Source organism: Miscanthus floridulus, chromosome 1, assembly GCF_019320115.1.
Source record: "Miscanthus floridulus cultivar M001 chromosome 1, ASM1932011v1, whole genome shotgun sequence".
Lineage (NCBI taxonomy): Eukaryota > Viridiplantae > Streptophyta > Magnoliopsida > Poales > Poaceae > Miscanthus > Miscanthus floridulus.
In genome coordinates this window covers 57,059,967-57,072,093 of record NC_089580.1, presented here as the reverse complement: position 1 = coordinate 57,072,093, position 12,127 = coordinate 57,059,967, and the positions used below count along the sequence as shown (strand labels likewise).

Here is a 12,127-nt window from a genome sequence, read left to right as displayed (position 1 = left end):
ATAGATGAGAGGAGGAAAAAATAAACGTAGCTAGAATGGCCCCGTTCGCTGGTCTGAATCTTGACTGAAACTGGCTGAAAAACACTGTTCTGGCTGAATTGTTGTGAGAGAAAAATACTGTTCTGGCTGAAAAAACAAGCCGAACAAGCCGAATATGGGGTAAGCCGAACGAGGCCAATAAGCTGCTGAAAAGTGTAGCGTTACAGGTTTCGTTCGGTTCCCGTTACGCGTCTTTCGATAACTCTGGCCGGACACATCCGCGGTTCCGCCCATCCGTCTTCCGCCCACAAAAATCCACCTGAACTCGTTGGATTCTGACGCGAAGACCACGAACTGCCGTCCAAAAATGAGGAGAGGACGTTAGTAAACCGCCCGCCCCAACTCACGAATTGGCACCGCCACCCAACGGGCTGCTAGTACTAGCAGTACCCCCCACCCATTCATACGCGCGTGGCCGGTAGGCAGGCTGTAACTACTTTCTTCTTCTCCTTCCAGAAGCGCAGCCCTCCACCCTCCGGGGCACCAGTGCATGCGCCGTCGACTTCCTCGCACCTTCTCCGCTCGTCGAGAACGACTCCACAGCGCACCAGCGGGGCGACAGCCCGCGAAGAGGAAAAAGTAGAAGAGGAGGAGCAGGGAGAGCGATACTAACCGGTTGGATTCGGTCCAATCCAGCCGGCCCGCCGCCTCGTCGCTCCCGCGCGCGGCCGCGGCGGAAGCGACCAGCCGATCCCGAGGGCGCCGGCCGAATCGATCTGCGGGTGCGCGCGGGCCGATGAGGAGGGGTGCCGCCGGGGATCCCGGTCGCCGCGGGGGATGCGCATGAGGAGGGCGTCCGGCCCTCGAATCTTCTGGATTGGCCGGCGGAACCCAGGGGGCGCGCACCCCCGATCGGCGGCGCGCGGCGCGGGCAGGATCGCGTCGGTGGGGCTGCGGCAGTGACCGCGGACGGGACGCGGGTGGAGTGAGAAGCGGCAAGTAGTATTTCGAGGCGAGCGGGCACGATGGTGAGCGGCCACATCTTCCACTACCGGAAGAACTCGTGGCCGGCGGAGGAGTACGTCGGCCGGACCGCGCTGCAGCTGGTGAGCCAGCCCACTTTTGGCTCCTGCGTCTGCGTCGCTCGCTCGCGAATTCGTTTTGTTTGCTGATGGTCTGATGTGACGCTTCGGGCGTTGGGAACTTACTTCGCTGCAGCTGGATTTCGATGGCGGGGCGCCGCCGGAGCAGGCTTGGCGGAGGCGGCTCAACAGCCACGCTAACATTCTCAAGGAGTTCAGTGTCACCTTCATGGAGGCAATGAGGATGGTATGGACGCCTCACGGATTGGGTGTTTTAGGACGTGTGCTTTCTGTTCGTTCCTCTAGTTCAAAGTTGTTGGTGCTACCTGCTAAGTTCTGCTCCCGCAATTTCAGATGAGCCTTGGCCTGAGACTCTGGTCGTATGTTCGGGAGGAGGCGTCACATGGACGGGTGACATCAGCTGTTCCTATGCATGATTTCGTCAAAACACGAATGGATCCAAAAACTGTGCTGACAGGAGGTGATCTGTTGTTGTGCTTGCAGAAAGCTCCGATCGATCCATTCACAAAAGAGCGCTGTAAACCGTCAGCTTCCCAGGGTGTGCCACTTGGTGGGATGGGGTGTGTGCTAATGCCATTGCTTATCTGAACTTCATACATCGGTGCATTCTGGAGAACTTTGCCTTGATATCAGCAGATTGGTTTTGCAGGAGCGGTAGCATTTCTAGAGGTTTCAGGGGAGAGTTCAAGAATTGGCACATCATACCTGGTCTGTGTGAGAGTTCGCCAGTCATGGAGAACCAGTTCTCTGTATGCTTCTATCTTATCTTGCTGTTGCTTGCTATTAGACTTCGGATTGCTGTATGATATATGTGTGCAATGCTTTCTGTACTCTTGAATCTTGATGTGTATGAAGATATGTCCCTTTGAGTACCATAGATGCTCAAAGTTGATTAAACAAACACGTTTTAAGTTCCACTCGCAAATGGGTTATCATATTTGAATAGTATGTGAGCACTGCATTTTTTGGGAGCGAGGTAAGAATATATTTCTTTGCTAAGCTGGCATAACACTGCCTTTTCTCAATGGTTGCATGCAACCAAAGTTATGATGTGTGGGAAGGTTGCTTAATCTTCACAGTTGGCACTTGATGGTGGGCTGGTGACACTTTCTTTTTTCACTGATATATGAACTATGGTTGCTGGGGGCATTTTTTGTCTAGCTACGCTTCTTGACCTTTTGCTATGCATACCTTTGATAACGCATTTCATTTCTTTAGTAGGCATAGTAACTTTAAGTCATGCTCCTTCCACGATCCACGTACCTACCTTCATTCTTTGATAATGCATTTCGTTTCTTTAGTAGGCACAATAACTCTAGACGTACCTATTCCAATTTCTCTACACACTTAATTAAGATCATATGATTGATTGTGCTATATTTCAGGTAGATTACAATTTTACACCTAGTGCTGCAAAATTTTTCTATATTTTGGCCTTAGTGTTACTATAAGTATTAATTTTTCACATTAAGGTTCAATGCATGAACAGTTAAATATACTGTTTTTCCAGATATTTGTATCTCGAGATGGGGGGAATAAGAAATACTCATCAGTTTTGGCTCCTGGACATCATGAAGGTCTGAAGTAAGTCACCATCCTGTTCTGTGTGCTTAAAACTTGCCATCTTATGAGCAGATTATCATGTTAAAATCATGCACAGAAATATTCGCCCAAGTACAAGCTACTGTTTACTTTATGTCCTTGTGCCTATCCTTCCCAATTTGCCTGTATCTCTATTTCCATATTTACCTCTTGAAATCTATATATACCGAAAAACTTTCATCCTGTATCCATAAATTGTGTTATGGTTATGCCAACTTGGCGATTGAAGGTCAATATACTCCCTCTAGGTTCTAAATGATAATATAGATATTGCAATTATGGTATTTAGTTTTGGCTCAAGTAAGGTACTGTATTGGTGCGACAAGACATGCTGATCAGATTAACAACTTGGTCAGATTTTGTGCTTTTCATGCTATCTCTTCCGTAGAGGTACCTTAATTGATGTTTTATGTGATTTTCAGGAAAAATAGTGACTCTGGAATTTCTTCATGGGACTGGAATTTGAGTGGTCAACACTCGACCTATCATGCATTGTTCCCTCGGGCATGGACTGTTTATGATGGTATGCCATTGTAGATCTATGGTAACATTGCTTAAATTTGCAACCTACACAAGGATTTTTTTTTTTTGAAATTGTGCCTACCAAGAGATTTTGTTGTTTTTAATAGGGCACTGTAATTCAATAAGGTGGCTATGTGTTGATAGCACAGTGTTTTCGACCCTTCTTAAGTTTTTTCTTAATAATTTGTTGCAGGTGAACCAGATCCAGACCTTAAAATCTCATGTCGTCAAATATCACCTTTCATTCCTCATGATTACAAGGATAGCAGCCTTCCAACATCTGTGTTTGTGTATACTGTAAGTGGCTAATGGAGTTCCTTTTATGCTAAGCTGAAAATTGTTGCAGGTCTACATTTTGTACCTTCCTGTTTCCTATTTCCTAGCAAGACGTGTTGAAAAGCCTACTGCGCCATCTTTATGCAAGATATTTCCTTTAAAATGGAGATCACATATGGCGAGTCAGCAAGCAGCTGAAATATCATCTTAGTGTAAAACCTTTTTGGATATTTTAGAACTAGTGGAATATGAAATAATTGTCGTCTATCTGCCGATTGAATTTTTCTGTTTGTTTTAGATGCTTTTGATATTAATTAAAATATCCTTTTGTTCCAGTAAGTTACCTGACAGCCTTTCTATTTGGTTGTTCATTACAGCTAGTAAACACTGGGAGAGACCGTGCAAAAGTAAGCCTGTTAATGACATGGGCGGTAAGTACAAATCTAAAGTTTTTTTTTTTAATTGTGCTGTATATTTATGTTTTTTTTAATTATTTTGTGCACTATCTGATGCAAAATTTGTGTTAAGCTATTTCGGTTTTACTACCATGATGAAGTGCATAGGGTATATCTATTTACCCAGTGTTAAAATCTCAGCTCATCAATGATCATTAGGGATTATCACCCTTATGATCCATTCTAAAGTTTGAGGTTCATTATCGCCATTGCTTTATGCTCAATTCAGGATACCCTATGTTGCAAAAAGGTATTAGATACCACACTCTGTCCCAAATTGTAGGTCTATTTGGCTTTTCCAGGTGCATAGCTTTTGCTATGAACCTACATATGCGATGTCTAGATACATAATAAAAGTTGTGTATCTAGAAATGCCAAAACGACCTATAAATTGGAACGGAGGGAGTACTATCTAGGTTTGAAATATTACAGAAGTCAAATCCCACTGTGCATTAAATTATTATTCACTCAAAGTGTCCTTTAGTGATATTTTCTTAATGACAGAATTCTATTGGAGGCTTTTCGCATAATTCAGGAGGCCACTACAATGAGCCCTTCATGTAAGTAGATCAGTAGATATAACCTATACTTGTTCGTTCTTTTTAGCCTACCCCAACTTGTTCGTTCTTTTTAGCCTACCCCAACTTGCTTGGGACTAAAAGGCTTTGTTGTTGTTGTTGTTTGTACTCATAGTTTGATCTAATATGGGCAGTGCGGAAGATGGCGTATCAGGAGTGCTTCTGCATCACAAGCAAGTTTTGATTGTCTCCTCTTCGAGTTGATGATTGCAAATTAGTGAATCTTTTTTATGATATGTTATAGAGGCTGACAAGCTGTTATTTTTGCAGAACAGCTAAGGATAACCCACCTGTCACTTTTGCTGTTGCTGCCTGCGAAACTCAGAATGTGAATGTGACAGTCTTGCCAGTGTTTGACCTTTCTGGAGAAAACCATGTTTCCGCAAAGGAAATGTGGAACACCATGCTACAGGTAATTACTTCAACCTTGTCTGAACATTTGGTTTATATGATTTTTCATACCGGCTGTTCTATGACATTCTCTTAGGTATAATAGTCCTATCTTTCTTATCATGCTCCCATTTTGATTCTTTAAGGGGCCTTTGGATCCCTTGATTTTGAAGGAATTGAAATTTACTTAATGGATTAGGCTATTTGGCTTGGAATTTAACATTCTACAACTTTTCCAAGCTCACAAATAAGCCTATCTCAAATTCATAGGGTGGGAGATGGAAATTGATTCTATAGATCACCATGCTATATTTCTACTCTGCAACTTATAGCATACTCTTCAACTCACTTCTCTACAGTAGAAATGCAACATATAAGTATCTCCCTTGTATGGCTACCAATAATATAAAAATATATTGCATATACAAACATATTAGCTTAATTAATCTGTGCCTAAATTATAATTATTAAAATGAATTCAATTCTAAGGATCCAAACGGGGCCTAATTGTTTTATTTAACATTCAGAATGGTCACTTCGATCGGGAAAATTTCAGTGCTGGTTCCAGTATGTCTTCTTCTCCAGGACAGAAACTCTGTGCAGCTGTCTCAGCCTCAACTTGGGTAGAGCCACATGGTAGATGTACTGTTGCTTTTGCTCTGGCTTGGTCCTCACCTAAAGTAAAGTTTCAAAAGGGATGCACATATAACAGGTTAGTGTCCCCTTGTTGTCAATATAGACGACACCTTTTGATTCTGTTTACATCTGTATTTATTGATACAAGACTTGTTTCGATGCAAATCCAACTTATAAAATACTATGTCTCATAGGAGCAATGATGTGTGTGTCTCAATTTAGTTGCCTATCACATTACACACATGACTTAGGCACACTTAAGTACTGGCCATATCAGAATGTCCTCAGTACAATAGTTTCTTTTTTGTTTCAGCCTTCTCTGGGTTTGCACAACTGAATATTTGGCGTTCGGAAGTTCTTGAAAAGTTGTAATTAGTTACGTTAATGTGCATTGTAGTGTATTCTAACTGTAATGGGATAATTCATAAGTGTGATTTCATGTTGCAGGAGGTACACCCAATTCTATGGAACTTCTGAGAAATCAGCTGTTAATTTGGTACATGATGCCTTAACAAGTATGTTTTTCTTTTGTCAGTTTCTTGACTTCTTAATCTGTTTTTTTAGGTAAATGCACTAGGGGAGAGCCCTACTGTGATGTGATAATTATATATATAAATGAAAAGATTCAAACCAAGCTGTGAAGCCTAAAAGAAAACAGAAGGCTAAAAGTGATAAGGAAACAGTACAACCTATTTAACTTTAAGGTGCATCTTGTGTTACAATATTTGCTAGGACTATAAAAAACACTTCCGCATGTTACAATAATCATCTTTTAGATTGGATGGAGTATTTTACCTCCAAATACAGTCATATGTTGAAAACAAGATTGTAGTGATATTACTGGGAGATGTGCAACATTGGCCCTTGAGTTACTGATTTAGTTTACTTTTCAGTCTTCTACATTCTGACCTATGCTCCTGGATTCTTTTTCCTTGTTTTCAGAATATAAACTTTGGGAAGAAGAAATCGAGAAGTGGCAAAACCCCATACTCAAGGATGAAAGACTTCCAGAATGGTATATACTCTACCGCTATTGCTCCTATATTAAGTTTGTTGTTGCCCCTCAAGAAATTTACTAGTCCACATCTTCCTCTGTAGAGAAGAAAATGAAATTTAACTGTAGAATGTTTGGGTGTCAAAATGCTTGCAGGTATAAGTTCACTCTTTTTAATGAGCTTTACTTTCTGGCAGCTGGGGGGACCGTTTGGACAGGTATGCTGTGACTTTCTTATGGTTGCTTGTTCACATCACCACTCGTCTCATTACTTTTGAATGTCATGGGGATAGTTTCTTCTTACTTTTGGTATAATTACTTCTGTTCTACAATCTAAAGTTGTCATCATCTGAGTTTCTTTTAGCTTATAATGTCTACTCCTTTTCCTTTTGAGTGCAAGGAACCTTATATTTTTCCTTCTGATCATGTAGATGGTCAACCCCCAGCAATCGATGAGAAAAACAGTCCTGGTTCTAATCAGCAGAAATCCTCAAAGAGGGGTACTAAAGACACCAAGCAGGGATCTGTTAAAGATAGCCATGTCAACCTGACAGTGGAGCAAGTACCTCATGGTAGTTACATGACTAATGGTGATGATCACAGTGTATCAAAGTTTGCAGCAGTTCATGGGTCACAAATGCAAGAACAAATCAATGGACTCAAGTCAGAAGTGCCAATTCCTTACTTGATTTCAAAGGATGGCCCTGAACATGTTGGCAAGTTTTTGTATCTAGAAGGAGTGGAATACATCATGTGGAACACATATGATGTGCATTTCTATGCATCTTTTGCTCTCCTTGATTTGTTCCCAAAAATAGAGTTGAGTATCCAACGTGATTTTGCCAATGCTGTGCTGTATGAAGATCGACGCAAAGTAAAATTTTTGGCTGATGGTACATCAGGAATCCGCAAGGTTAAAGGTGCTGTGCCTCATGACCTTGGAACGCATGATCCGTGGCATGAAATGAATGCATATAACATACACGATACAAGCAAATGGAAAGATTTGAACCCCAAATTTGTGCTCCAGATATACAGAGACTTCGCTGCTACAGGTGATATGCAATTCGGTCGAGATGTTTGGCCTGCAGTCTGTGCTGCTATGGACTATATGGATCAATTTGACCGTGATGGTGATGGTCTCATTGAGAATGATGGATTTCCTGATCAAACCTATGATGCTTGGACTGTTCACGGAATCAGTGCTTACTGTGGTTGTCTATGGCTTGCTGCACTTCAAGCTGCAGCTACAATGGCTCATCGTCTTGGGGATCGGCACTTTGCTGAAAAGTACAAGCTCAAGTTCATAAAAGCCAAAGCAGTATATGAGGCAAAGTTATGGAATGGGTCATATTTCAATTATGACAGCGGCACAAGTAGCAACAGTAGATCCATTCAGGCTGATCAGCTGGCAGGACAGTGGTATACTGCCTCGTCAGGCTTGCCCCCGCTCTTCGACGAGCACAAGATAAGAACTGCTCTGCAGAAAATATTTGAATTCAATGTGATGAAGGTTAAAGGAGGACGGATGGGAGCTGTAAATGGTATGACTCCAAAGGGAAAGGTGGATGAGACATGTATGCAATCTCGTGAAATCTGGACTGGTGTTACATATGCTGTTGCTGCAAATATGCTGCTCCATGGAATGGAGCATCAAGGCTTTACAACCGCAGAAGGAATTTTTATTGCCGGATGGTCAGAAGAAGGATATGGGTATGCCCTGTCTCATACATTGTTGAGCAATTTCAGATTTTGCAGTGATGCAGCTTTTCACATTAGCTTTGCAGTGCATTTCTTATTTCATATTAACTTAGCAGTGCATTTGTTATCTTTTCTTTTTGGTTGCTTCTATTATATTCCATTAGAAACCGAGGAATCAGATGCTTCTAGTGCTGCTTATTGTATGTCATTCCCAAATCTGTCTAGGGCAGTCTACTTTTACTTTTTTCGGGTAACGCATGCCAAAGTGTCTCTAATCAAATGAAGTTTTGAGTAGTGTTTGTTGAGTCATGTTCATCAATGAGATCTATAACATGGGTTTACCGCGGTGCTGCAGGTATTGGTTCCAAACACCAGAAGGATGGACCACAGATGGGCATTATAGATCCCTCGTGTACATGCGGCCTCTTGCCATTTGGGCAATCCAATATGCAGTTTCTCCTCCAAAGGCTATTCTTGAGGCCCCCAAAGTTAACCTAATGGACCGAATACATATATCCCCTCACATGGCCCGAGCAATTAGCGAGATAAGCATTAGAAAGATAGCACCCGACAATAGATGTTTCCCTAGCTCTGCCTTTAATTGTGAATGCTGATCCAAAGGTAACATGCAGCTGCTGAGCAACTTACCAATCTTTTCGGCTTTTCGGTTTCTCCTTGCTCTTTTCAAGGCCCAGTGGGGTTCAGGAGTTCGTCTCTTGAATCAGAGGGCATATCCAAACCACCACAAAACTCGCGACTCAAAAGAGTTCATGTTGTATAATTGTACAGCAAACTGTAATCACATAGTCTTTGTTTTTTTTCACTCTGAGAGTTTTGCGCTGCCAAAGTAACCACATTTCACATGAAGAGAGCTAGAAATCAAAGAACTGGGATGCTGGTGTCTCATACACCATAACACCAATCACTTTCTAACGTTTTATGAAGTCATTTGGATATGGCTCATTTCTATATTTCTGTTGGCTGCTGAGTATACGTTCTGCACGTCGATGTTTGTTCACTATAAGATCATGGATTGTTGCTTTTCCTGAAAGGTAGTGTTGCTATTTCTGGTTGTCTAGAGCCTCATCTAATAATTTTAGGTTCTCCCATTTCTTCGTTCTTTAAAAGCTACCGAACTCGACATATATGGTTGGTTCTGAAAGTCGTTTGTTCCTCCCCCATATGTTAAATATGATATTTGATTTCCGTATCTTTGCAAGCATCTTCAATTAGCTGATCTTTTACCCCCTTTTTTTAATTTCAATTAGCTGATCTAGAAAAGCTAAAATGATAGAGAAACCAAAAGACTTATAATCTAGGACAGAGGGAGTACAATATATTATATAGTTTTACTAAAACCATCATGAAATATATTCATGATCGTGATGCTACATTTATTTAGTTATATAGATGATATTAATATATTTTCTATAAGCTTAAAATTTTGACTTGAAGTAAAACTGAAACGATGTGTACCAGCGGCTGATCTGGTGATCATCACTGCGCATGTAGAATTTATTCCAATGACTACCTGCTCTTCTAGGCATATTTATGTAGTTGGAACAATGATTTTGTGTGCATCTCTTTGGTTTTTGGCTTGGGATTAGTTTAAGTAAGAGATAGGGTTTATGGCTTTTGGTGTTTGCGAGCAACCAGATGGTCAGTCCGGTAGTGATCTCACTGAAGGAGTTTTGTTGGAGGACGCTTTAAGTTGATTTATGGTTGGTTTTTTGAGACTCGCCAATCCAGAGTGGACAATGGGGACTCCTAGTGATCCAAGGAAATAAGTTTGTTGTTGTATTCATTTCAATTCACAAGTGTTGACGTGATAATCGGTCACACACCAGCTAGGACCAAATCGCCCGGGTCCCCATGGACCGAAGAACGCGGCGAAGATCACACTTATGTGGTGAAGAACGCAGAGGTTTATGAACAAACCACCGAAGGATAGGTATCGCACTTACGAGGCGAAGAACGACTAGTTTTCATGTAAACTAGCAAATGGTAACCAATCGGGCTTGTGTGATAAAGATTTTCGAGCAAACTAGCAAAGGAACCGTCGAAGCTCTCGGCCGGGAGGGAACCATGGGGACAAGGATGTCACTGGTTACCCTAGGTCGGCCGGCAAGCCTAGGGCGCCATCCTAGGTCGTCGGATCAAGTAATGAACATCACTATAGGGTTGGAAGAGGACATAAAAGAGTTGTAGATGTAAAAAGACGATTGAATTGTTGGATACATCAATCGGCCATGTACCCTCTATTTTATAGGAAGTCGGGGTGATCTTATTCCATTGGAAAACTAATGTGGTATTATTATTATGTCGTTTTATAGAGTTTTTTCATTGGGCCAAAGCTAATCATGGGCCTCTTAAAATTGGCCTAGGCCCAATTTGAGTGTCAACAACATGGGTTGGGTGGGTTTGGGGTTGAATTTTCACTCCTATTCATTTCAACACATGTAGATTGATGCGAATCCACTACATTCAAACAAAGCCTTAGTAGGTGCTCCAATGTGAATTAGTGGATTACAGCAACCACCTGACACTATTATGTGAGAGGTTCATGTGTGACAACTTGGATTGGATTTATCTAGTGTGATCTTGTAGTTAGGTTTTCATTTCTGCACTTAAGTACCTCATGCTAGTGTGACCTCGCTAAGAACATGGTTTAGTTTGTTGGGGGCATATGCATATATATGAGCTAAGTCCATTTTGTTTGCTCTTGGCGCCGGAGCTTGCCGTAGCACCGCTAGAAACCTAAGAGAATTGAAGCTCCAATGTGGTGGACTGGTGGCTAAGAAGATGCAAGGAGGAGAGAGAAGAAATGCAAGAAGGTGCAATACATTGCTAAGTCCATTTTGTTGCTCTTGGCGCCGGAGCTTGCCGTAGCACCACTAGAAACCTAAGAGAAGCTCCAACGTGGTGGCTAAGATGCAAGGAGAGAGAAGAAATGCAAGAAGGTGCAATGCATTAGGACAATTTCAGTGTATAATTTCTTAGCAAGGTTTATAGCTAGCTATGTCACGGGTTAAACGAGCTACAATGTACAAAATATGTTAGTTCATGCTAAGGTGGGTGTCGATGTTTTATCACCGATAGCCTGCCACGGGGGTACCCGGGGCAGTATGTTCGGGCTTCGGCGTATGCCGAACACGATGGTTAACGCAAGACACAGTCGATTTATCCTGGTTCAGGCCCTCGATCGTAGATCGAGTAATAACCTTACGTCCAGTCGGCCTTAGCCTTTGCGTTGGATTGATTGTAATGTGTTGTGTTGTACCAATTGTTCTCCCTGTCTTAGGAGCCCTGCCCTCCTTTATATAGTCAGGAGGCCAGAGTCCTAGTCGGTTTATAATGAGATATCCTAGTAGGATTGCTTAATAGTTATACTACTAAGATTACAGGGGAAGAATCCTAGTTAGACTAGATCTTCTCTGTCCTTTGCGGGGTATCCTATGGGTCCCGCATCGACAGTGGGCTCAGTGTATAGTAATATATGTGAAATCATAACTTTTTTTCAAATGGACAGTGGATGGAGAGAATGAGTGGTCGTGAATATTATTGATTATTTTCCTTGGCATTTGGAATTTAGTTCAAGTTTTAACTCCAATCCACCTCAACACATGTTGATCGATGTGAATCCGACTATATCCAAACAAGGTCTTAGTAGGTGCTCCAATGTGAATTAGTGGATTACAGCGACAACCTGACACTATTATGTGCTTGAGGTTCATGCGTGACAATTTATCTAGTGTGATGTAGTAGTTAGGTTTTCATTCCTGCACTAAGTACCTTATGTTAGTGTGACCTCGCTAAGAACATGGTTTAGTTTGTCGGGGCATATGCAGATATGAGCTAAGTCCATTTTGTTGCTCTTGGCGCCGGAGCGCG

The 12,127-nt window shown here is 42.0% G+C and overlaps 1 protein-coding gene across 1 annotated transcript; it reads left to right on the top strand.

Annotated features, from left to right (window-relative positions):
* The first annotated feature begins 379 nt into the window (after positions 1–379).
* On the top strand, positions 380–9,059 carry LOC136524810 (uncharacterized). Its single transcript, XM_066518082.1, has 18 exons — positions 380–1,085; positions 1,198–1,308; positions 1,416–1,472; positions 1,566–1,642; positions 1,732–1,831; positions 2,593–2,666; positions 3,107–3,207; positions 3,400–3,503; positions 3,860–3,913; positions 4,442–4,497; positions 4,650–4,688; positions 4,786–4,927; positions 5,433–5,617; positions 5,989–6,056; positions 6,484–6,556; positions 6,692–6,753; positions 6,967–8,248; positions 8,592–9,059. Exons 1-18 carry the CDS (start codon positions 1,005–1,007, stop codon positions 8,848–8,850), a joined length of 2,925 nt encoding a protein of 974 aa, XP_066374179.1. The 5' UTR covers positions 380–1,004; the 3' UTR covers positions 8,851–9,059.
* Positions 9,060–12,127: the final 3,068 nt, after the last annotated feature.

Bases quoted from the DNA above. Each gene is read 5' to 3' on its own strand.
- LOC136524810 (XM_066518082.1), top strand. From the start codon at position 1,005: ATGGTGAGCGGCCACATCTTCCACTACCGGAAGAACTCGTGGCCGGCG. The intron at 1,473-1,565 runs GTGACATCAGCT...TTGTGCTTGCAG, and splicing joins AGGAGGCGTCACATGGACGG to AAAGCTCCGATCGATCCATT. The intron at 2,667-3,106 runs GTAAGTCACCAT...TGTGATTTTCAG, and splicing joins GGACATCATGAAGGTCTGAA to GAAAAATAGTGACTCTGGAA.